Raw genomic sequence first — 24783 nt, forward strand, 5'->3', positions numbered from 1 at the left:
CATCCCAGCTGCTAAGAACCTGTCACTGGGCAGCCAATCATAGCTACCTCCCTAGCTGTTCAGGCTGGGCTCTAGCTGAATTGTGAAAGGGGTAGGGGAGAGAGGGAGGAAGAGGGAAGTGATGCATTTGAAAGCAATACAGAGCTATTATAGAGCCGGGGGAAGGGGAGGAGGGGAAGGGTGTCAAATCCTCTACGGCCAAACTTTAGGAGTTATTTAAAAAACCATCAACACACAAAACACACCACCACCCGCCCACATCTGCTTTGTCTCAGGATTAGTTGTCTCCAGGACCGCTGACCTCAGGCAAGGGCAACTAATAATAGAGAAGCAGTGTAGCTTAGTGGAAAGAGCACGGGCTTGGGAGTCAGAAGACGTGGGTTCTAATCCCGGCTCCTCTACTTGTCCGCTATGTGACTCTGGGCAAGTCACTTCACTTCTCTGGCCCTCAGTGACCTCATCTGGAAAATGGGGATTAAGATTGTGAGCCCCACGTGGGACAACATGACTAGCTTGTATCTACCCTAGCGCTTAGGACAGTGTGTGGCACATAGGAAGCGCTTCACAAATACCATTATTATTATTATTATTATTAATAATGTCTGTGCAAGGACTAAGTGGTATCTGCCTGCAACAGAGCAACAGTGACCTACCCACAGCAGTGATAATAATAATAATAACAATTAAAGCACTTGTTTAGCACTAATTAACATGCCAAGCACTATTCTAAGCACTGTGATAGATCCAAGTCCCACATGAGCTCACACTCTTAATCCCCATTTTACAGATGAGGTTACTGAGGTCCAGAGAAGTTATGTGATTTACCCAAGGTCACACAGCAGACAGGTGGCGGAGCCGGGATTAGAACCCAGGTCATTCTAACTTCCGGGCCAGTGTTCTCTCACGGTGGAGCACGGCAGAGGATGGGTGGCAGCCCGGCCACGTGTCAAGTGTGTTCTTCCTGGGGTTACTTTGAGGCCGTGAGGGTAACAACTCTGAACCCCAAATCACAAAGAGCCCAGGGCCGAACCCAAAGCATCTCTGCTTGTAATATTCCTCTGGTTCTTTGGACCAGGTGAGGCTGGGCGGCCACACTCATTCATTCAATTGTATTTATGGAGTGCGTCCTGTGTGCAGAGCACTGTACTAAACACTTGGGAGAGTACAATACGACAATAAACAGATACATACCCTGCCCACAACGAGCACACTCTTTTAGGGGCCGAACAGCTGTGAAAACCAAACTCTCCTTAAAATAAAATACAACTGTGTCCCCTCCCTCCTTATCTATCAGGAAAATCCAGCATCTCTGCTATACAAGAACATTCTGATAGCTCTCTGTTGAATTAGACTTTGCTCTAATTGTGTTCTAGTGCTAGCCTAATTACCATGGAAATAAAGAGTCTAAAAAACCCACAGTCATTAAATTCATATATCTAACAAGTCACAACCTTGAAATCTTGCTCTAGCTGAAAGCACAGTTAAAAGTGCCTGACTTTATTAGTAGAGGAAAGTTTTAATAAAAACTAATTAAGCTACAAAAATCCCAAGTGGTTAACTGATTTTAGGGGCTAAATTTCTGGCACTTCTAATTACCCTCTAGTGGCTTTACTTAGTGTTTCACAACCATGACAGATGACAATGAAAAACTGCAGCTGAATTCATCCATCCTGACACCATGCTAAGCACTGGCTTCTCCTTCTCCAAGTAAAATCAATACTGTGTTTGAGTAAACACGTTACAGCTTTATTAGGATGCCTTGCTTGTTCTCAAACAGCTACTTGAAGCCGAGGTAACAAATCGACTCAACTCAGTTAAACCTAGAGAGCTGGGTAAGAGGCCCGTCGATAAGATTGTTATAAAAATAAACTGCAGGAGATCAGAAGGCTGGAGCCAACGGTTGGGTAAATGTCAATATTTTCCCTTCCCAAGTATGACAGGACAGTGAGATCACTAATAAGAGGGTAGGAAAGATCATTTTTCCTTCCTCAAAAAATAATTCCCGGTCCAGCCGGGAGCAGTTTTCTTATTTTCAGAGCATTCTATCATTTCCAACACCTATATGAACGCTGCATAAAATGTGCACTCAAGCAAAGTAGTGGTTGCTTTTATTGCCATCTCAAACGCATGGTCTTCCTTCCTATTCAGGGACCCGCTTTGCGTCCGACCACTTTCTTCAACTCTTGGTGTGTGATGTGCGTGTGCTTGTGTGCGTCTGTGTTGTGAGTGTGACTGGACATTTCTTAGCCTTGTTTTGTGACCTGCCTTGGGAAGTTCATGCTTACTGCATTTTGCCAAAAAGAAAGATTTTACACTGAGGAGGTATTTCCTGTGTCGGATTGCAGATACTGAGACACAGAGCTTCACCATGCTATGAAGTCTAGCTGTAAACCAAATCGATTATCAGGACATCCGAGACTGTCAAAAGTGAGATAGTTATAGGCTACATGGATTTTCAGTAAGTCAGCCAGGCAAGTAGGTTTGGGCCCCAGAGGCCCATGGACGGAAAGAAATTGAGCTTCAAAAGTAGAGTCAGTTGCAATCAGAATCGAAAATTGGACTTTCAGCCCTGAGTCATGCTCTCTTTGCCATCAGATATTTTAGTGTGGGAGGAAAGCACGTTAAGGCGTGGGGAACATTTTCGTGGGCTGATAGATTCGACAGTATCTGCTGAGCTGCGATAGTGAATTCAACCTGCAAACATTTCACATCTTCAACAGAGAGGAGGGCACCTGCAGACTGAACCCCAAATGTCATATGTGTAGCCCGTGCCCTACCTCAGGCTGAAATCATCTCAAAATAAACACATTTTTATCTGTCCGTCTCTTTCCTAGCTTTGGAAGTAGATAAGACCAGTCCTTGCCAGCTCCTTATTTCATCTTGGTGGAAACTAAGTCTTTCAGTAAGTTTGCAACATTTTAGGGACGTTGTTTACATTTCCTTGACAAAACTATGCAATATGATTTGGAGCCAGATGTTATATTTCATTAAAAAGGGACAGAAAGAGTTTCCCATCCCCCAGTGCCATGTGAGACTGAACTGGTTTGTGTGGAAAGGTTTGCTAGACTGTAAGCTAGCTATGGCCAGGTAACCTGTCGGCTGATTCTGTCGTGTCGTACTCCCCCCAGCGCTTAGTACACTGCTCTGAGCATAGTAAGTGCTCTCATCTTGTCTTAGGCTGTCGAGTCGTCTCCAACCCATAGCGATGGACACAACTCTCCCAGAGTGCTGCCCCGCCTCCACCTGCAATTGTTCTAGTAGTGTATCCATTGAGTTTTCTTGGTAAAAATTGATTGATTGAGGAAACATCCCTCACTTCCTAATTCTTCAGGTGATGCCATTCCCGTGGATGACTAAATCCATTAAGTTAGATTTTTTGGAGCATAAGGTTTTGCACAGGGCCAACATCTGGAAGGAAATTCCTTTAGCATTTGGCCACTTTAGTCTCTCCAGATGCGAAAAAGAGGTGGTTTTCCCCAGCAAAGAGATTTTTTTTTCTTTTCTGTTTGGTCTCTCTGCAGATTTGGGGTAATTTGTTTTCATTTCTAACTGGTCTATCCGAAAAGTGTTGTTAAAGTTTTCCAGCCCACGCTTTTTTTTGCAAGAAATCAACAAGAATTAACATAATATAATTTTAAAATGATCTTTTAACCAAGGTCTGACGTGTGGCTTCAGGTACGTGCACAAGGAAATCACAAGCAAAAATGGTGTGTCACAGTGCTGCAAATGCTGAGACTTCACAGACAGAAGCAGGAAGTTAACTCATCGTAAAGGTTCCCTCAGTAACCATAACTCAGCCGCAGCACACAAATAGTCTGAGGCATGAAATTAGCAGCCTGTACAGTATGTGCAAGTGGTCAGGGGATGGCTGTGAGAACTTTAACTTTGAATTTCCTGTCTTTTATGGGTTTCATTTCTCAACCATACAGTTCCTTTACCACGGCCTGAGGTGCTAAATATGTAAAATGAGAATTACAATAAAAATCCAAATCATATCTGTTCTAGAGAGGAGGGGGACAAACAAGACTTCTGACAAATGCTAGCCTGGGGCAAATGGGTAAAATGCCCCTCTCTCTGACCCCTGACGACTCCCCTTTACCAAAATCATGTATTCTGAATAAAATCAGGTAGAAAAGCAGCGTGGCTTAGTGGAAAGAGCTTGGGCTTGGGAGTCAGAGGACGTGGGTTCTCATCCCGGCTCCGCCACCTGTCTGCTGTGTGGCCTTGGGCCTCAGTTACCTCATCTGTAAAATGGGGAGTAAGACTGTGAGCCCCACGTGGGACAGCCTGATGACCTTGTATCTACCCCAGTGCTTAGAACAGTGCTTGGCACATAGTAAGCACTTAACAAATACTAATTATTATTATTATTACTTTCACTGAGTATGAACTATATGAAGACAATTAGCTCTGGTTGGGTTTCACTATTTCAAGTGTAGCATATTGATTTAGTGGGCTTGCCAACATTCAGTTCTAACGGATGCTTTGGTTGACCAATCAGAAGTACAACAGACAGTCCTTGAAAGATCTGTTGCCCCGAGGAAACAACTTGAAGGGCAACTACAGACAATAGCTGATGCACAGGCCTCACTGAGCCCGGACTTGGAAGTCAGAGGTCATGGGTTCGAATCCCAGCTCTGCCACTTGTCAGCTGTGTGACTTTGGGCAAGTCACTTAACTTCTCGGTCCCTCAATTCCCTCATCCTTAAAATGGGGATTAAGACTGTGAGCCCCACATGGGACATCCTGATGCCCTTGTATCTACCTCGGCGCTTAGATCAGTGGCTGGCACATAGTAAGCGCTACACAAATGCCAAAATTATTTATTATTATTGTTATTATTATTGAGAAGTCCCAATGTGAAAATCTTGAAATCTATTTAATTTCCTCTAGAGTGCATGCTCCTGGTGGACAGGGAATGGTTCTACTGACTTTTTTTTACTTTTAATGGCAGTTGTTAAATTCCTCCCATGTGTCACGCACTGTTCTAAGCTTCGGGGTACAGACAAGCTAATCGGGTTGGATACGGTCCCCATCCCACATGGGGCTCATAGTCTTCATCCCCGTTTTACAGATGAGGTAGCCGAGGCCCAGGGAAATGAAGTGACTTGCCCTAGGTTGCAGAAAACAGTGTTCTGCACATAGTAAGCGCTTAACAAATACCAACATTATTATTACTATTATAGAGTAGACGAGTGGCGGAGCCGGCATTAGAACTCAAGTCCTCCGACTCTGTTGCACTGTACACACCCAAGCGCTTGGTACTCTGAGTACTCTGCACTCAGTAAGTGCTCAAGAAATACTATGGACTGACACTGATTTACATTCGATTTCGATGTGGTTCTTCCAGGTCCAGGTCCGGGGAGAGGTGTAAGGAGAATCAAAAAGCAGATGGGAGGAATGGCGTATATATCAGTTTTCCGCTTGCCATTTATCTCTCAGTGGGATGACAGGTTACACCAGTGATGTCGCCAGAAGTGTGCTGAGAATCCCTGCTACCTCATCCACCTGGCAGGCAAAGGCTGCCGACAGCTCAGCTGCTATCAGCCCCGTGTAGATCCAACAGTATGTAAAATGGGGAAACAGACTGCCGGTTCAAATGCTTATGATGTTCTCAAAGTGCAATTATCTTAACACTTAGTGCATCAAAAGCCATAATTTCACTGATGCCATAAAACCAGCAGGATTGGTTGAGATAATTATTATCCAGGTATAAATATTATACCAGTGAAAAACAGATAACAGATCGTTTCTGTTGTTTCTCTCCAGGCATACGGGAAGACAAAATGTATTTACAGAGTACATCTATTTGGTTGTTAGAAAAAAAGTCTACCGCTAGATAACCTATCGTTTGGCACTGTTACGAGAGAGCAGTATTAATTGCTGGGAAGGCATGGTTTAAAGTATCCATTTAGCAAGGCGACTGGCATGCGTACTGTTTATCTCATGTTTCAACTCCATTCCCAAAAATCAATTTTTCACAGCTGTTTGGGAAACACGACTTGTTTAAAGGACATTTTACCTGTGTTTTCACTAAGTAAATCTTCTCAAAACAAATAAGCCATAAAACAGGGGATTGTTTTGCCCAACATTTTCTTAGAATGTCAAAATAGTAGTTAATTACAGCAATGTGGGAATATCTGAGGATTCAGATGTTAAGGGTCTCATGTCCAAACTTCATTTTCGGGGCTTTCGAACCACCCAAATCCCTGCATCGGAGGTCCTTTGATCTCCTTTAACTATTTATATTCCCTTAAAATGTAAACAACAGGGAATCACTGGAATGTTATTCCTCTGAGAAATTCTTCAGGGTACTGCTCTTCTAGGAGAAAGGGGAGAAACCCTTTGATAACCTCAGTCTCTTTGGGAGGGCTTAACCAGCACCAAGGGAATTGGGTGATTCCCAGAGGAACACATTTATCCTCACAAACATCTCCTACGCTTAGGAAAACGTAGAGGGAAATCACCCACAACCAATTTGAATCTTTTCAACTTTATTGGAGTTTTTGTTGATGCCTCGTTAATTAGGTGTCGTATCAGTTTTCTGGGCCAGTGAGAATGTCCAAGAAAGCCTGAGATAGAGAGAACCTCTTTTTTTATATATATTGATTGTTTTATATACACGGTGACTATTGCAACATTGCCAACTCCTGCTTGTAGGGCATGTCCTCTGCCTTGTTGGTCTTGAAGAAAATTCTGCTTGAGAAAGGAAAGGTGGAAATGTCTTATAGATTTTTTGCCCCCTGGGGTGTGGCTAGTGGAAAAAGAAAAGAAAAAAAGAGTGGGACTGAAATATTATAGGTAACTCAGCCGATCCATATAGAGTCGGCAAGTTCAAATGGAGGATTTGGCTTTGTGCTTCCAAAGTTAAATTAGGATAGACTAAAACAAACCATAGACACACATGAACTGAAATTTGAACAGAAAAAAGGGGGGTGCTCTGCACCTCCATTCCGACAATGGGGGAGAGGAGGGAGGGGGCAACCAATCTGCACTGGCCCATGGCACACCTGAGAAATGTGGCACCTGTAAAGAATAAGGAAAATCTATCGGTGTGAATTAACCAGATATGTACAATCTGTGGTTTAGTGGAAAGAGCAAGGGCTTGAGAGTCAGAGGACATGGGTTCTAATCCCGCCTCCGCCACTTGTCAGCTGTGTGACCCTGGGAAAATCACTTAACTTTTCTGTGCCTCCGTTACCTCCTCTGTAAAATGGGGATTAAGACTATGAGCCCCATGTGGGACAACCTGATTATCTTGTATCTACCCCACAGTTTAGAACTGGTGCTTGGCACAGAGTAAGTGCTTAACATATACTATTATTAATGTTATTAAGAGTCATAAGAAATGGCTATCAGAGATATATTTAGGTGGATATAGATGACAATGGATCATTTTGTTCTCTAAAATGCCACTTTTTTAAACCTAAATTATGTTCTGAAAATGGATAGCTTTCCAAGAGTTAGATGAATTAATTGATTAAACAAGAAGCAACGTGGCCTAGTAGAGCATGAACCTGGGAGTCAGGAGGACTTGGGCTCTAATCCTGGCTCTGCTACTTTTCTGCTGTTTGTGTGTGTGTGCCCTTGGGCAAATCACTTAACTTCTCCGTGCCTCAGTTACCTCATCTATAAAATGGGGATTCAGACTGTGAGTCTCATGAGGGCCATGGACTGTGTCTAACCTGATTAACTTGTATCTAACCCCATACTTAGTACAGTAAACACTTAACAACACCATTAAAAAAAAAGCTGCTTTTTATTACAGGAGGAAATAACTGGGGTAATTGTTTATCATGTCAGGACCAAGGAAGCTCATTTAAGGTCCATTTTTATTTTGTGGTTAATACCTAGGGCTCCCTCTCTCTGCTAAAGCTGTTTGAGTTTTTGAAAATAAGAGTTTTGAGTTTTCCTTTGATATTGGCCAGAGAAAAGTGTGCTGAGCTGAGGTTTGGCACCTAATGGCACTTAATGAAGTTGCTTTGATCTCAAGAATTCTGGCCCTGGGGATTTTTAGCCCTAGGACTAGGAACATGATACCTGGGTAATGATCTGTCAGCGGTGCATTTCCTACTAACAACGATTCTAGTCCAGACCCTAAGAGTTGCTCTATAACATACAACTAAATCGTATTAGATTAACACAGACCAGTATTGACAGCCCTGTGGGAACTTATTGATTGGGCCCCTTTTCTTGCTATTTGTTATGAATTTTCTTCCTAGTTCCATTTACTGGACAGACACAGGGGGAGAGATTCACAGGCAACAATGACAGTGCCTGTCACAAAATGTTCTCAATGTTTTCATTTGTTACTATGGCAGTGACAAAGAGGGTTCCAAGCGAAAAGGCAGACCTGCTGTGACAAAGCACAGCAGGACAACGGCAAGGAATCATCTTCTGACCTGGGAAATTAGGAAATCACATTGAGTTTAGATTATAGAATTGTCTCCATTTCCCAGCGCATGGTCCTATTATTGGAGCTCTCAAGCAGAGACGGCTGGGAGGATGGTTCAGTCAAGGTTGGCGAGAGACAAATAAAGTGCAAAAATTAGGACTGGGGGTATGATTTTGTTCGGTTTAAAAATCAATACGAGTTGGAAGAGTCAATGAGAAGATTTGATTTGGTTGTTTTTTTAAAAATCCAGATCAAAATTGAGTTTAGATTTCACCTTTTATTTTAGCTTTCATTTTTACGATTCATGGAAAATATTTCTAATATATGCCATTTCTTCTCCATCCAAATGGTCACCATGCCTGTCCACGCAGGAACGTGTCATAACCTGGCTTGATGATCTTTGCTGATCATCCTGCCTCCACTCCTTCCCTTCTCCAAGACATACTTCCCTTTGCCTCTGAAATGCCACATTGCACACAACTTTCCTTTTCTTAAAAGCCTCCAATTTTTTTAATGGTATTTGCTAAGTGCTTACTATGTGCCAGGCCTTGTTCTAAGTGCAGGGGTAAATACATGTTAATCAGGTTGGACACAATCCATGTCCCACATGGAGTTCACCATCTTAATCCCCATTTTACAGATGAGGTAACTGAGGCCCAGAGAAGCGAAGTGACAAGAGACATTAGACAAGTGGCAGATCAGGGATAGAACCCAGGTCCTCTAACTCCAAGGCCCATGATCTAGCGACTAGACTCTGCTGTTTTTCAATGGTTGCCTAGTTCTCTCTGCATCAAACAGAAACTCCTGGCCCCTGGCAAATCAGTTTTCTCATCTGTCAAATGGGCACTGAGTTCCTGTTCTTGCTCCCCCTTGGACTATGTGGGACAGGGACTGTGTCCAATCTGACTGCACTGTATCTACCCCAGGGCCTAGTTCCATATTCGGCACATAGAACGGTCTTAAAGTGTACCACAGTTATGATTATTAGTCAGTGCTTATCTATAAAACTATCAAAGTAATGGCAGCATTTTATGAATGGCGATACTGACTATAAAATCAACCATATCAAACCAAAGCTGTCACAAGCTATCTTCTTCATCTCTCTTTTATATTTGTATGCCTGTTTCTCCTCGATGTTCACAGGAAGAAGGATCCCTTAGAACTAGCACATAGCCCCTTGTAAGAAATCATGACATATCCTACACTTGACCAGAGTTTCAATAATCAAAACACTTCTGTAATAACTTAGATGAACCTAAAGTTTATCAAACAATCAAACCCTCCCAGCGTCATCTTTCAGCACTTTCTCCCAAACAGTTAACTCTGTGAATGACTACTCGGCTTGACTGTTTTTATTTTAGTTTAAATAAGGCTAAATTTAACCCTTCCTCATATGGAAAGGGCCAAATAATTAATCCAGAAACAGACGCTCTGCCAAAATTACATAATCGGGGTATTACCCTCAGTTACTGGCATCCTGTTTAATATTCACCACAACCTGCTTTAAAGAACAACAATGTATTAACATTTAAGCCTGAAGGGCCTTGATTACATTCTATATTGTATTGGATGCAGCTTGTTCACACGCTATTCTGACAGATACAATTCATCTCGTGAAAATGACCAAGTCGGATCTCTACATATCATCTTTGAAGTCACACTGCACATTCTCTCCTTCAATAATAAATACCTCATAAAAGACAGAGTAGAATCTGATGTAAAGAACATTAGAGATTACTTTCAAAAGCAATTTTAATCTCAGGTCTGCAAAACGCCTGAGATTTCGAAGCAGGAATATCCAGGTTTAAGGGAAAAGTTTGGTATCCAAATAAGCGTGGGACGATCAGTTACGTACCTCCAACAAAGGCATCTCCAGCTCCATTGGTGTCAACGATTTCACTCTGGTCCTGATCCAAGACTGGGAAAGTGTTTACTTCATTGGCTGGAATGAAGCAAAAAAACAATCAAAACTTACTGACCCAATCAACATAGCATAATACCAACAGGTATGTCCCAAAGTGAGGGCACAGAAAGAGCAAGATGTCAAGCATTAGCACCATGTACTACTTTTTTATGAGCCACCTAAAAGGGAGGGCCTAAATCATCTCACAGCTGTGCAATATCAATAACACTGACTGGTTGTGAAGACATTATAAGCAAAAAGGAAAATGTCTTTGAACGGACTCATTCCCTGTTCCTCCAAAAAAACTCCAAGTTAGGTTTCCCCAATATGATTGTTTCCCACAGAATGACACTTGCCAGAAAATTTCCTTACGATTTTAACGCTGAAAACGGAGTATAAAAACAGTGAGTTCTCTCAGAGAGGGCAGAAGTCTACTTGGAGCCTTTTCCTAATCCGGAGGTCACGCTTAAGAGCGGTGGAGTGCGGCGGTGGGGAGGGGGAGCTGAGAGGTGAAAGTCCCTGGACCTGCGCCTGCCACAGCCCCAAACGGACTCTGAGTCTGTTGCATATCTAGTCAGCAGCCCCCACCTGCTGTAGCCTACCCAGCTCCCGGCTCCAGTGTGGGGGCTGATGCCCGGATCCAGTCTATGGGCCCCAGGGAGCCAACCTGGTATCCAAACCTGACCCATGGGCCCGATTTTGACTGCAGTATGAACTTGGGCAAGTCACTTCACTTGTGTGTGCCTCCGTTACCTCATCTGTAAAATGGAGATTCAGGCTGAGAGCCGCATGTGGGACATGGATTGTGTCCAATCTGCTTAGCAGCACTTAGTATAGCTCTTGGCATATAGTAAGCATTTAACAAATACCAATCAAAAAAAATGTACAGCCTTGCTCTAGAGCTTTCCTTCAGGGAATATCAAGATGGCAGGAGAGTAACTGCTACTTCGTCTAACCCAATCCACTTGTGTCCACCCCAGTGCTTAGTACAGTGCCTGGCACATAGTTAAGCGCTTAACAAATACCATAATTAATTACTTTATCACAGTACATTTTATTGGTATAAATTACCCTGACCACAAAGCTGCTGAACGTCCAACTGCAACTGATAGGTATCCTTAGAGTGGCTCATCCCAAATATTAACCAACAGAAATAAAATAAAATAATCTAGTAAACTATTAACAGAGTAACTATTAGAAAAATAAATTAACTGCTGGTGAAATGGAATGCATTTTCCTTTAAAATATAACGTGAAAAGAAGCAGCGTGGTCTAGTGGATAGAGCAGGGGGCTGGGAATCAGAAGGACCTGGGTTCTAATCCCAGCTCTGCCACTTGTCTGCTGTGTGACCTTGGGTAAGTCACTTCACTTCTCTGGGCCTCAGTTACCTCATCTGTGAAATGGGGATTAAGACTGTGAGCCCTACATGGGACAGGGACTGTCCAACCTGATTAGCTTGTAGCTCTTCCAGCTCTCAGGACAGTGGCTGTCCATCCAACTCCAAATCAAACAGAAACTCCTCGCCATTGACTTTAAATTAATCAATCAGCTCACCCCCTCCTACCTCACCTCATTAATCTACTACAGCCCAGCCCACACACTCTGCTCCTCTGGTGCCAGTTTACTCACTGTGCCTCGATCTCATCTCTCTCGCCGCCAACCCCTTTCACACATCCTCCCCCTAGCCCGGAACTCCCTCCCCCTCCAATTATGCCAGACCACCCCTCTCTCCACCTTCGAAGTATTACTAAGGTCACATCTCCTCCAAGAGGCCTTCCCTGATTAAGCCCTCTTGTCCTCTGGCTCTCTCTCTCGTCTGTGCTGTCTACACATGTCAATCTGTGACCTTTAGACATTTGATACTTGCCCCAGCCCCACAGCGCTTATGTATATATCTTTAAATTATATTATAAACTACTTACTTATTCCTATTAATGTCTGTCTCCCCCTCTAAACTGTAAGCTAGTTATGGGCAGGGAATGTGTCAGTTAATTCTGTTATATTATGCTCTCTCAAGTGGTTAGTACATTGCCCTGTACATAGTAAGCACTCAATGCAATTGACTGACACAGTGCCTGGCACATAATAAGTATTTAACAAACACCATAAAAAAACACACACACAAACACACATAAAAAAACCAATTGTGATATAGGCTCTGGTCACACAGAAAAGTTCTTGTTGAGGTTTTTGTCTCCTTTCTGCCCTATCTTGTGCCAGTCCTAGAGCAATTATCAACACCATATAAGAAGGGAGACCTGGCAGGAGCTCACTTTGTAATAATAATAATTATGGTATTTGTTAAGTGTTTATGATGTGCCAAGCGCTGTTCTTGAGTACATAAGAACTGGGGCCGGGGGGGGGGGGGGGGGGCGGAGGGGCGCTCACAGTCTTAATCCCCATTTTACAAATGAGGCATAGAGAAATTAAGTGGTTTGCCCAAGGTCACACAGCAGACAAATGGCAGACCTGGGAGATTAGAACCCACATCTTCTGACTCCCAAGCCCGTGCTCTTTCATTCATCTCGTCATTCTATCGTATTAATTGAGCACTCTGTGCAGAGCACTGTACTAAGTGCTTGGAAAATACAATCCAGCACTAAGCCACATCAAAGACTCAAGGCCAAAAGATCCATGGGCCAGGCAGCATGGAATCAAGAAGATAAAGAAGTGGGTTCTCCTCTCTGCCACCTGCTTATCATGGATTCGGATGTCTGATCCCAAGATCGGAGCATTTGCACACTCAGTAAGAGAAATTTTAAGGGTTCGTTTCCCACCGAGATGAGTCTTTTAGTAATCTAACTTTCATCCCTTGTGCACTTTCACCATAATCATCGAGAGGTTCTCTCCAGACTGCAAGCTCCTTGTAGGCAGGGAATGTGTCTACCAACTCTTGTACTGTACTTAGTTCAGAGCTCTGCACACAGTAGGAGCTCAATGATTGATGGAGTCCACTGATTCCCTGGCCAACTTCCCGCTTTTGATACATGTGAAATAGTTATTAATGTCAATTTTGGTAACCCTGGCAAGGTGCTTTCCAATCTTCTTGTTGGCTAGTGTGTGTTGGATTTTAAAGATGGGCTTTGAATTCATTCATTTATTCAATCGTATTTATTGAGTGCTTACTGTGTTCAGAACACTGCAGAGTGGCTCGGTGGAAAGAGCCTGGGCTTGGGAGCCAGAGGTCATGGGTTCGAATCTCCGCTCTGCCCCCGATCAGCTGTGTGACTGTGGGCAAGTCACTTTACTTCTCTGTGCCTCAGTTCCCTCATCTGTAAAATGGGGATGAAGACTGTGAGCCTCATGTGGGACAACCTGATTACCCTGTATCTACCCCAGTGCTTAGAACAGTGCTCTGCACATAGTAAATGCTTAACAAATACCAACATTATTATTATTATTATTACAATTCAACAACAAAGAGAGACAATCCCTGCCCACAGCGGGCTCACAGTCTGGACGGTGGAGATGTTGGGGAGAGATGGAGAAAGGTGAGATCTGGTGGAGGATAAGGGGTAGGGAGTTCTTGTCGGATATGTTACAAGTCTCCAGGCTTCATGTTGCCTGGAGACAACATGAATATAGTTCTTGAATATAGTGAATATATACTTGAATATGTATTCTTGAATATATACATATATTATCGAATAATTGAATTAAATATATTCTTGAATATTTATTCTTGAATATATACTTCTTGAATATAGTGAGATTTGTATAAACCGTATGTATGTTTTTGCAAATTTTACACAATTTCACTATGTGGATGTTTCACGCACACTTAGGACAATACTCTTTTGCCTTTTAAATGGAAATTTTGCTGTAGAGCCAAATCTATATTATCACCCTCTCTTTATAGCTAGAAAACTAGCTCAGGGAAGCTAAGTGGTTGCCCTCAGGGTTTAAGATAAGTTAACAACAGAGTAAAACTACAGTGAGTTCTACCAGAACACGTGTTTACAAGACATGCATGAGCTAGAACTAGATGAGGGAATCTTCTTCCAACAATGTCAGCCTGTCTGGGCTTGGCATGCTGCACTTTCAAAGACACGGTTTTTGAGCACGTGTACACCTTCGAACATGGAGAGTATCACAAACTGCGTTTTCCTGAATGCAGGGTTTCATAAGAATACAACCTCCATATCAGGAAAACTGGGCATACTTTTTTATGGTGTTTATTAAGTGCTCACTACATGCCTGGCACCGTACTAAGTGCTGGGGTAGATACAAGCTAATCAGGTTGGACCCAGTCCATGTCCCACGTGGGGCTCACAGTCTTCACCCTCATTTTACAGATGAGGTAACTGAGACACAGAGAAGTCAAATGACTTGCCAAGGTCACACAGAGGACAAGTGGCAGAGTCAGGATTAATAAGAATAATAATTATGGTATTTGTTAAGCACTTACTATGTGCCAAGCACTGTTCTAAGCACTGGGTAAGTAATAAGGTAATCAGCTTGTCCCATGTGGGGCTCATAGTCTTAATCCCCATTTTACAGATGAGCTGAGGCACAGAGAAGTAAAGTGACTTGCCCAAGGTGAGAAGCAGCATGACTTAGTGGAAAGAGCCCGGGCTTGGGAGTCAGAGGTCGAAGGTTTTAATCCCAGCTCTGCCACTTGTCTGCTGAATGACAAGTGCAAGTCACTTCACTTCTCGGTACCTCAATTAGCTCATCTGTAAAATGGGGATTAAGACTGAGCCCCACGTGGGACAACCTGATTATCTTGTATGTACCCTAGTGCTTAGAACAGTGCTTGGCACATAGTAAGCACTCAATAAATACCATTATCATTATTATATTATTATTATTACTACACATTCCCACTTTTGTTTCAGCATGGCCATGAATAGAGTGAGGTGTAGGTTGGCATTACGGGAGGGGGTCGGGTTTGAGGTTCTCTGGTGGTCTGCTCCAAACTGAAGATTGAATTGAGACCCTGACTCGATGGTTGCCCAGTCTCCCCTTCATATTTTCACAGAGCCACAAGATGCCTGGAAATGAGGCAGGGGCTCCCTAAAACCTGGATGGCTTTGGAGCCCCAGAACAATCCCAGAGAGTCTAGTTGGCCTTGAGGCACCTGCAGTCACTTCCCAAATTATCACACATCAATAAATACCACTGATGGACTGATTGATTGACTGATGGACATTGTGGGCCCAGTGTCGGGAGAATTAGGAGAGATAAATATTGGGGAATTTGGTTCTGTGTTGATGTATTTTTACGTTTATTGTCTAGGACACTGTTAGGTAATTAGAGAAAGATCTTCTGCTGATGTGAGCCCATTTGGGCTCAGGTGTTATTTGCTAGGTGCATCGGGTCAGAAACAAGGAGTTCTAGAGTGCTAGTCTTCCTTTAACATGGGGTTTAGCGAGACGGTCACCCGGGCATTAAAGTAGAACTACAACGACTCACAGATGGACCCCAAGCTGATCTGTTCCTAGGGGCTGCAGGTGGTGAGGGATGAGAGGAGACGAAAGGAAATCCACAGACAAGGAGAGACTGACCCCATTAAGAGCTGATTTCCTAATATTGTTATTGGTCTGAAAGATCTTGCTGGATCAGTCACTCAATCGATGGTATTTATGGAGAGCTTACTGTGCACAGAGCACTCTATTAAACATTTGGGAGGGAACAATACAGCAGAGTCGGTAGACACGTTCCCGGCCCACTTAGTGTTTGGGTGGACGGCTGCACACCAGCTAGCTAGTATGATGCTGATGTATGGGATGCTTCTAGGAAATGACATCCGGCATGGTTCCAGATTCAGGGCTCAATGCCATATGGGATATGGTGGCCAAAGGAATGTTCATTTGAGTTTGCCTAATAGGTTTTGGTCTCATTCTTGACTCTCTACAGCTATCAAACTCCACATGGAAGTTGTGAGCCCAGGGATAGGAGAATTAGGAAAGAAAAATATTGGGGAATTTGGTCCAAGGCATTGGGGTTGTGGGATCAACTGAGAGGCCTCCGCCGCTCAGCAATTATGTACATAGCCTGACACCCTGCTATTTCCCCATCTGTAATTGATTTTAATGTCTGCCTGCCCCTCTAGAGTCTAAGCTTTTTGTGGCCAGGGATTGGGGCTACCAACTCTATTCTACTGTAGTCTCCCAAGTGTTTAGTACAGTGCTCTGGGCACAGGCAATGCTCAATAAATACCACTGACTGACTGGTCGATAAACGTTCTTACTCTAGATGTGTATTCGGGACTTGGTTTAAAAATTCACTCTTGAGAAACTGGGTGTCCACTACCAGGGAGGTTAGGTATGTGGAGACAGGCAGACCTTCTGTCTGGGCACAGGCCTTTTTAAAACACTGAACATGCTTGGACTGTGGAATCCATATTTTAGTATCCCTATTATAATGGCTTTCCCTGGGGTTCAGGTTCAGAACAGCATGGGCCCAAAGGACTATTTCTGCCCTACATCACCTTACTCGCTTCCCAGGTAGGCAGATCCTTCCTTGCCTAGAGTCATCGTCTTTGCCTCATACAGGTTTCTGATTGGATTTGGGAGGGTTTCTGAGAACTGCAGTGTCTCCAGAACGACCCAGAAACAAGGGGAAATGCTGGACACCAAGCTACCACTTGCCACTGTGGGGATCAGCACATTTGGTTAAGCAGTTTATAGTAAGAATGACAAATGGGTTTGAACTTGCACCGAGAAAATCACACGGGACACCAGAGGTCTAGTGCAGCTAGAGTGCTATTTAATTTTTTTTAAAAAAAGGAGCGGACAGGACTTCGGGACAAAAAAGTATTACAGGAAAACTTATCTGCTTACTTGCATGGTTGTGAAGATTTCATTCCATTTCCAGAATGTTCTACCGATATTTAGAGCAATTTTAGTTGAAATGATGACTAGACATAATCCTGTAGAACAATTCTGGGAGATGAGCAATCTTTCTTTTTGCTCTGGATAGAGTGATGAAATTAAACTTCCCAAACTAAGGGAGCCAATTTCATGGAACCCCTTGCCATAATCAAAAATGATGATAGTTATGAGTGATATACATCATCTGATAACGTACATGACATTCACAGACTACTTGTCTACTTGGAGTCAGTAATAAACACCAGCAAACAACCATTACATCCAATTACGCTGAACACGTTTCTTTACTGGGTCATTTACCAATCACTCTTGCTCTTTAGAGTAGATTAAATGTGTAAACTTACAGTTAATTACCTGTAACAAAACTCTTAAGTAGAACATTTTATATTGGTTTTACTTCTCACCACATTTTGTAAATCAAATCCCCAAGTCAGGATTTTAACAAAAGTTTGGTGAAAAATAATACCTGGAGGATTATTTTTGTCTCTTACCTGAAAAAGGATCTGGGTTTGATGTGGGACAGGTTCGGTTTATTTGATTCCTGACTAAAAATTGAATTTCAATAGTGTCAAAAGGAATTTCTCATGAAATTTAGCCTCTGGCAGACCTCTTTCTCCAGCAGAGAGGAGGTGCTTTAACTCTGAACCACTCTCAGATTTACCATTCCCTTTGGATTGACAGGTTTAAAGGGCTGTTTAAGCACTGCTTTTCTTTTAATTGTTGCCATGAAAGAGTCAAACTTCAAGAGGGAACAAGAAGAATAGCTATAATGTGTTAAGATTAGTGTCCATTAGTTTCTTCATCAATAGCTTTGGTTGAGGGCCTCCTATGTGCAGAATACTGATTTAAAAGCTTGGGAAAGTTCAGTCAATCAGTGGTATTTGGTGAATGCTTAAGGTGTGCAGAGCACTCTACTAAGCATTTAGGAGAGGATAGTATAAATTAATCTCTGGCATCTCTGCCCTCAAGCAGAGGAAAGAGAGGCTTTCAAACTGTGTGAGAGTTTGGAAGAGCTGTGGGCACTCCCTTCAGAAACATACATTTTGCAATGGCACAAACACCATCTTTCCCCCAAATTTTCTTCCTCTTTCTGACAGGTGTTTAGGAAGAAAATGATAAATCAATGAGGCAACCTGCAGACATTCTGGCTAAGAAGTGGTGGGAGGGTGGGTGAGGCGGCGGGGCTGGGGAGGAGAAAGAGAGAGATTGTCTCGTTGCAATTATTACCCCCAAAATTCATTAGATAGAAGTAACTTGCCCCTTGTATCAGTGATGAGTGACCAGAATAAGCCTTCCTTTTAGAGCCTTACTCTCATCCACCAAACCACAAACTATTATTTAAGAGGGTTTCTGTCATAACTATATATTTATCTCTGTTATCTTATCTGTTAGTTCAGTCACTGCTCGGGCAAATTGATTTCAAAGGCTCAATGAAATATTATGTCATCTTAAGCATATTTCAGTGTAAAAATGAAGCCGAATTCCAGCAGCTTGGTAAGTAGCAGATCTTCGGCGGCCCCTTGTCACTTACTTATAAAATTTTAATAACACTTTACACTTATTAGTGCCTTTCTTCCCCAGGTTCCAAGGTCAAGCCCATTGAAAGCATCTGAACAGAATAACCAATGTGAGTTACATACCCAGATAAGCATTCTTTTCAGCAGTCACCAACCATAAACATTTAATGGCTTCAAAAGGCAATTTTAGTTGCTAGAAGCTTTCAGAAATCCAAATGAGATTTTTTCCCCACTGAGTCGAGACCTGAAGGAATTCATTTTCAGGACCTTATACCCAAACCTGGACAAGAAAATAAGGATATGTGCCCCCAAATCCTGGACTTTCAAACACTGTGGATTTGACCTCAAATCCAAACATTTGATTAACTTCAATCACCATCAAAGGGAAAGATGAAAGAAGCACCAAATTTGGGCAGCAGTTTTATAGCTCACAATCGAAAACAGCTTCCACCAAATTAACTAGAAATATTGTTTTCAGATCCGGTGAAACGTTTAAAGTTTCAATCTGCAGTGATTTAGGGAGGAAAGCCCCTCCCTCCCCATGAGGACACTCCCCTTGCAACTGGGAGGGCTTCTCAGAAGACCCTTGGCATATTTCAGAATCAAACAGTAGTAGTTACTGAGCATTTATTCTGTGCAGAGCACTGTACTAAGCATTTAGAAGGGTACCATACAACAGAATTAGTGGACACGCTCACAGTCCATAATGAACTTATAGTCTACAGGGGACATTTTCAATCAATCAGTGGCATTTACTGAGTGCTTACAGTGTGCAGAGCACTGTACTAATTGCTTGTGAGAATACAATAGAACAGAGTTGGCAGATACCACAAGTCTATAGTCTAGAGGGAGCTTTCATGACTGCTTGAGGGGGAAGAATGCACTGAATCCAACTTTGTCTTCACCCAGAGAGGAAGAAAGATTCTGAAGTTTGGGAGCCAAACTGGAATAGTATAATAAGTCAAGGGAGAGAACCATATAGGCCTACTGTGAAAATGGGATTTTCTTTCTGGGATGACGGTAATAAAAATGCCACTGTTCACAGAGCTTCTCACTGAGAGCTCAGCACAGCAATTTACAGTGAATCAAAAACTCTCTCATGGACATCGTGTGTACCTTCTAATCAACCTCCGTCACTGCATGTTTCATTAAACCACAAATCATATTTATTTATAAGATTAAACCATGTTCAAGTGAACTTCCCTTATATTCAATTCTACTATTTTCTGTTTTGTCTCCTACCAAATATCTCTTTGTCCTTCTCTGGAATTTTCCCCCTTAAAATTTTGCTAGTGTAACAATTATTCATTTGAAAGCAAATACCATATTTGATAGTGTCAAATTAACAAATTGATTCCCATTTAATCCTCTGAGCTGTCTTTTCATTGCAGTTGACCATAAAAAAAGTACTCTTTCCATTTTCTTCTCAATATTGCCATTATTCTCCTGTACTCCAGCATTGTCAAGAAAAAGGGTTTTCACTATGTTTTACCTGCCCTGTCTTGAATGCCCAGCTGGCTCTGCCATTTTTATCAAGTTTGCACCACGCAGTTAGGCTAGAATGATGTTATGGGATTAGGGGATGTTCGTCAGAAAATGTGAATCTGTTCAGATACAGTATATGTGCATATACACAGGCAGTCGTGAACAGGTGAGTAATGCAGCATGAGTATACCCTTCTTAAAGAGTTTGGCAAGACCGAGACTCCTCAGAGAATTATCCAGCAACTCCCCCGTTGCCCCTCCTCAGTCCTCTTTCTTCTCCCTAACAAATCCTGAATAGTGCCTATTTCCCCTTCAACATCACATGCTTACTTTCTATATAACAACAACCATATTCTTCCCATATCCTTTTCTTTTTGTTTTTCCATCATCCTATTACCACTCAAGGATATTTCCTTTATTGGCTTTACTCTCAAATATAAAATTTCAAATTACTCCCTCAAAGTTCATAGGTGACCAGTGGAGATCTCATCCAAAGTGTGTTTCAGGATTTTAGGAGTGTCAAATAGACAATCTTTCCAGAATCTGTCTATGGAAATATTCACTTATTTTGATTTCCATTTCATGGTAATCAATTTCACTGGGGCTAGCCTGCTTGGAAGTATAGTGCATAAGTAATATTTTGTTGTCCGTTCTCTGGTGCAAAATGATCCATATTGCCCAAATAGACTTAAAACAGGTTGACCGAGAATTCAATATTTCCTGAATCAGTATGATCGGAAGCCTATGGTATGGCTGTCACGAGATTTCAATTTTCTCAATCACTATTAATCTCTGGCCAATTCCAAACATTACCTTCTCCTCTTTGGCATTTCTCCTTATCCAAGTTGTCCTCATGTATTCATGCTAATGTAGCTTATTTTAGGGTAGAAGGCACTTATTACGTGTCAAGCACTGTGTCAGCGCTGGAGCAGCTACAAGGTAAACATATCAAACCCAATCCATGTCCTACATGATGTGTACAGTTTGAGAAGATATAAGTACTTTCGCCCCATTTTACAGATGAGAAAATTGGCCCAAAATGGTGAAGTGTCTTCCTCAAGGACCCACAGCAGGCAATGGTGGAGATGGTATTAGAATCTGGATCTCCCAACTCCCCAATCCTCTGCTCTGTCCATGCTCCTTCTACTACTTAATTTCTTATTGGACGTGTCCCATTTATTACACTTAAATCATCATCATCGTCATAATGCTAATAATTGTGATATTTGTTAAGCACTTATACTATGTGCCTAAGTAAGCGCTTGTACTAAGCGCTGGGATAGATACAAGATCTTCAGGTCCTACATGGGGCTCACAGTCTAAGTAGGAGGGAGAACAGGTATCGAATCCCCACTTTACAGATGAAGCAACTGAGGCACAGAGAAGCGACTTGCTCAAGGTCACTTAATCATGACTATTTAATTGTATTTATTAAGCGCTTACTGTGTGCAGAGCATTGTACTAAGCACCCGGGAGTGTACGAAATAACAATCAACAGACACATTCCCTGCCTACAACGAGTTTACGATCTAGACTAACGACTTGATGGCATAAAATTCTCATGGCGACATATCCCAACTGAACTTCATCGGTCATTATTTCACTGCATTATTTTAAAGATAATGCTTTCAGATAAAAGTCCACATTTTAGCCATCATTTCAAACTACATTTACACACATGATATTCAAATCGAGCTTTCAAATCTGCCTAACTTAATCGTATGCAAATGAGAGATCTCTCCAAAGTTCAAAACAACTTCAGGAGGTTGTGGTTGACAAAATAGCCTTGGCAATTTTGAAAGTAAAACAAAATTTTGCTCAAGTAGTTACTCATGATTTCTGACTCGTTTCTGCAAATAATGGCCTTCCATGCAACGCCAAGTGGTAAAGCCTCTATCTGAGCAAAATGTCTCTTTGTCAGAGACAAAGTAGTGTGTGTGTTGCGGGGGGTGTCTCTACTTGGAGCTCAAATTTCTACGGAAGCACTGGTTACTGTATACTAATTAGAGATGCAGTGACTTTCTTAGAGGGAATGTTTTGAGAATATTCTAACACCTAGAAAAATGAACATGAGGCCAGGAATTGTGGGTAGCAAAAGTGATAACACCGCAAAGAATATTATATAGAGACAGTTTGTGGAAGGGATTATTGGCCACATACTGGTTTTATCAGCTATGCTTGATCAAATCATACAGCAAGTAGTGCTATCTTCTAACCTCAAAGTGTGTACACACATACACAAACACACACACATACAGAAACTGGAGAGATTTTGCTAGAGTTAGCTGTTAAGTAAATATTTTACAACAGATTTGAAACAGGTTAAAAATTAAACCGATTGGCAGTGTGTAGGATTTACCAGGTGCAGAATGGTAAATAACCCTAAGTGACCTTTTCCACATCGTTGTTGGAATGAAGCAAGGTTACACAGTAGATCCAGTCCTATTCAACTGATTCTATGCTGTCCTGCTTCAGGAATCAATAATAATAATAATAATTATGGTATTTGTTTAGCTCTTGCTACGTGCCAGGCACTATACTAAGCGCTAGGGTGGAGACAAGCCAATCAAGTTGGCCATAGTCCCTGTCCCCTGTGGGGCTCACTGTCTTGAACCCCATTTTACAGAAAAGGTAACTGAGACCCAGAGAAGTGAAGTGACTTGTCCAAGGTCACACACAGACAAGTGGCAGAGCTGGGATTAGAACCATGCTCTTCTCTAAGAGCTCTGGGTACTAGCATCAGACTACAGCTTCTCTTCCTCAACAGGCAAGGAGCATCATTAAAAGTTTTGAGAAAGTGGTTTGAGAACGATTACATACAAATGACTATGCTTTAAAGGCACACACAAGAAGATGTGCCCATAATTATGAATTTCTTGGCAAATCCAATGCAAGGATTATGTAAGGGCAATAAACTTGAAGAAAACTCCAGTGATGTTTCAGCCTACATACCCTACAATCAAAAGGAAACCCCCTGCACAAAAAGATTTTCATTAACAATACAGCATTTAATGACTTCAGCAAGTTCTGCTTCCTAAATAGTTTCCTATACGGTGATGACAGCTTGACTGAGTACAAAACACCGTCAGAAAGGACAGATTGGGTTTAAGCAGAACATAAAAAAGAGTTCATTGGCAATGAGCATCAAGCTTCCTACCACAGTGACTGTGTACTAAGCCCATTTTTCATTCCATCATTCAGTCGTGTTTATTGAGTGCTTACTATGTGCAAAACACTGTATTAAGAACTTGGGAGAGTACAGTATAACAATAAATAGACATATTCCCTGCCCACAAAGAGCTTACATGAAGTCCAGTTGATGTCTAGCTTATTTTGTTGCCGACCTCTAGCCCATGTTCTGCTTCCGTCCTGGAACACCATCCCTTTTTATATCCGACAGACAATTACTCTCCGCCCCTTCAAAACCTTACAGAAGGCACATCTCCTCCAAGAGGCCTTCCCTGACTAAGTCTTCATTTCCTCTTTTCCCACTCCCTTCTGCATCCCCTGACTTGCACCCATAATTCACCCCCCGCCCCTGCCCCACAGCACTTATTTATATTAATGTCTGTCTCTAGACTGTAAGCTCGTTATGGGCAGGGAATGCGTCTGTTGCATTATTGTTTGTATTCTCCCAAGTGCTTTATACAGTGTCCTGCACACAGTAAGTGCTCAATAAATGCAGCTGAAAGATACTACAGAAAGAGCAGCAGAATGGGTAGCAATCCAGAAAGGCTGCTTGTGCGCTCTCTCTCTCTCTTTCCTCCCCACTTCCCCTTTCTCATTTGGTCATGAGAAATGACACTAAATGGCTAAAGATAGTACTGATCTGTTACCTTTTTTCAAAAATAGAACAGCGCTTGGCACATAGTAAGCGCCTAACAAATACCACTATTGTCAAATGGTATTTGTTAAGCGCTTATAATGAGCTAGGCACTGTACTAAGCCCAGGGGAAGGCACAAGCTAATCAGGTAAGACTCAGACCTGTCCTACATTGGGTCACAGTCTTCACCCCCATTTTACAGATGAGGTAACTGAGGCACAGGGAAGTTAAGTGACTAGCCCAAGGTCACACAGCAGACAACCAGGGGAGCCAGGATTGGGACCGAGGCCCTTCTCACTCCCAGGCCCACGCTCTATCCACCAGGCAACACAACTTCTCCTGAAGCAAAGCCTTCATGAAGATAGGGACACTGAAAGACAGGTCAAAAACAGAGACAGGCACTTTATGGGACAAACCCATTAGCACAGAAATAATTTATCTGGGTGAAAAATAGGTGACAATTAGGCTAATTGTCAATCCATATATCTTTACTCATTCCGTAAAGTGGTTCACAATCAATCCTCTGCACGTCCTCTATCGTTTGAGATTTGTAGGACATATTAATCAGTATAGAGACGGTCCCATATGACTGTTTCCAGGTAATTTCGAAGATGCTCAGCCTACATTTGGAAAAATGGTTGGGTCCCTGAAATCATATTTTCACACCAGCTCACAGCTTCCTTTAGGGAGTATTGCTGCATAGTACAGGTTGAACGAAACTAAATTTATACATACCCCTACTTCACTCCTGTTGTTGGTCTGTTAATCAACTGAATGTAAGTGCCTCTTGTGTGTGCAAAACACTGTACTTAAATGCTGGGGAC

General features: G+C 42.3%; 1 protein-coding gene across 2 annotated transcripts in view; it reads right to left on the minus strand.

The window, feature by feature from the left end:
• ADK (adenosine kinase) overlaps positions 1–24783 on the minus strand; it is a 505307-nt gene that overhangs the window by 9133 nt on the left and 471391 nt on the right. For both annotated transcript variants that reach the window (XM_029060396.1, XM_029060395.2), the window contains exon 10: positions 10251–10337. In XM_029060396.1, the coding sequence (XP_028916229.1) occupies positions 10251–10337 (87 nt within the window). The remainder of the gene's footprint in view (positions 1–10250; positions 10338–24783) is intronic.

The sequence above is a fragment of the Ornithorhynchus anatinus genome, chromosome 3 (assembly GCF_004115215.2).
Source record: "Ornithorhynchus anatinus isolate Pmale09 chromosome 3, mOrnAna1.pri.v4, whole genome shotgun sequence".
NCBI classification, from domain to species: Eukaryota; Metazoa; Chordata; class Mammalia; order Monotremata; family Ornithorhynchidae; genus Ornithorhynchus; species Ornithorhynchus anatinus.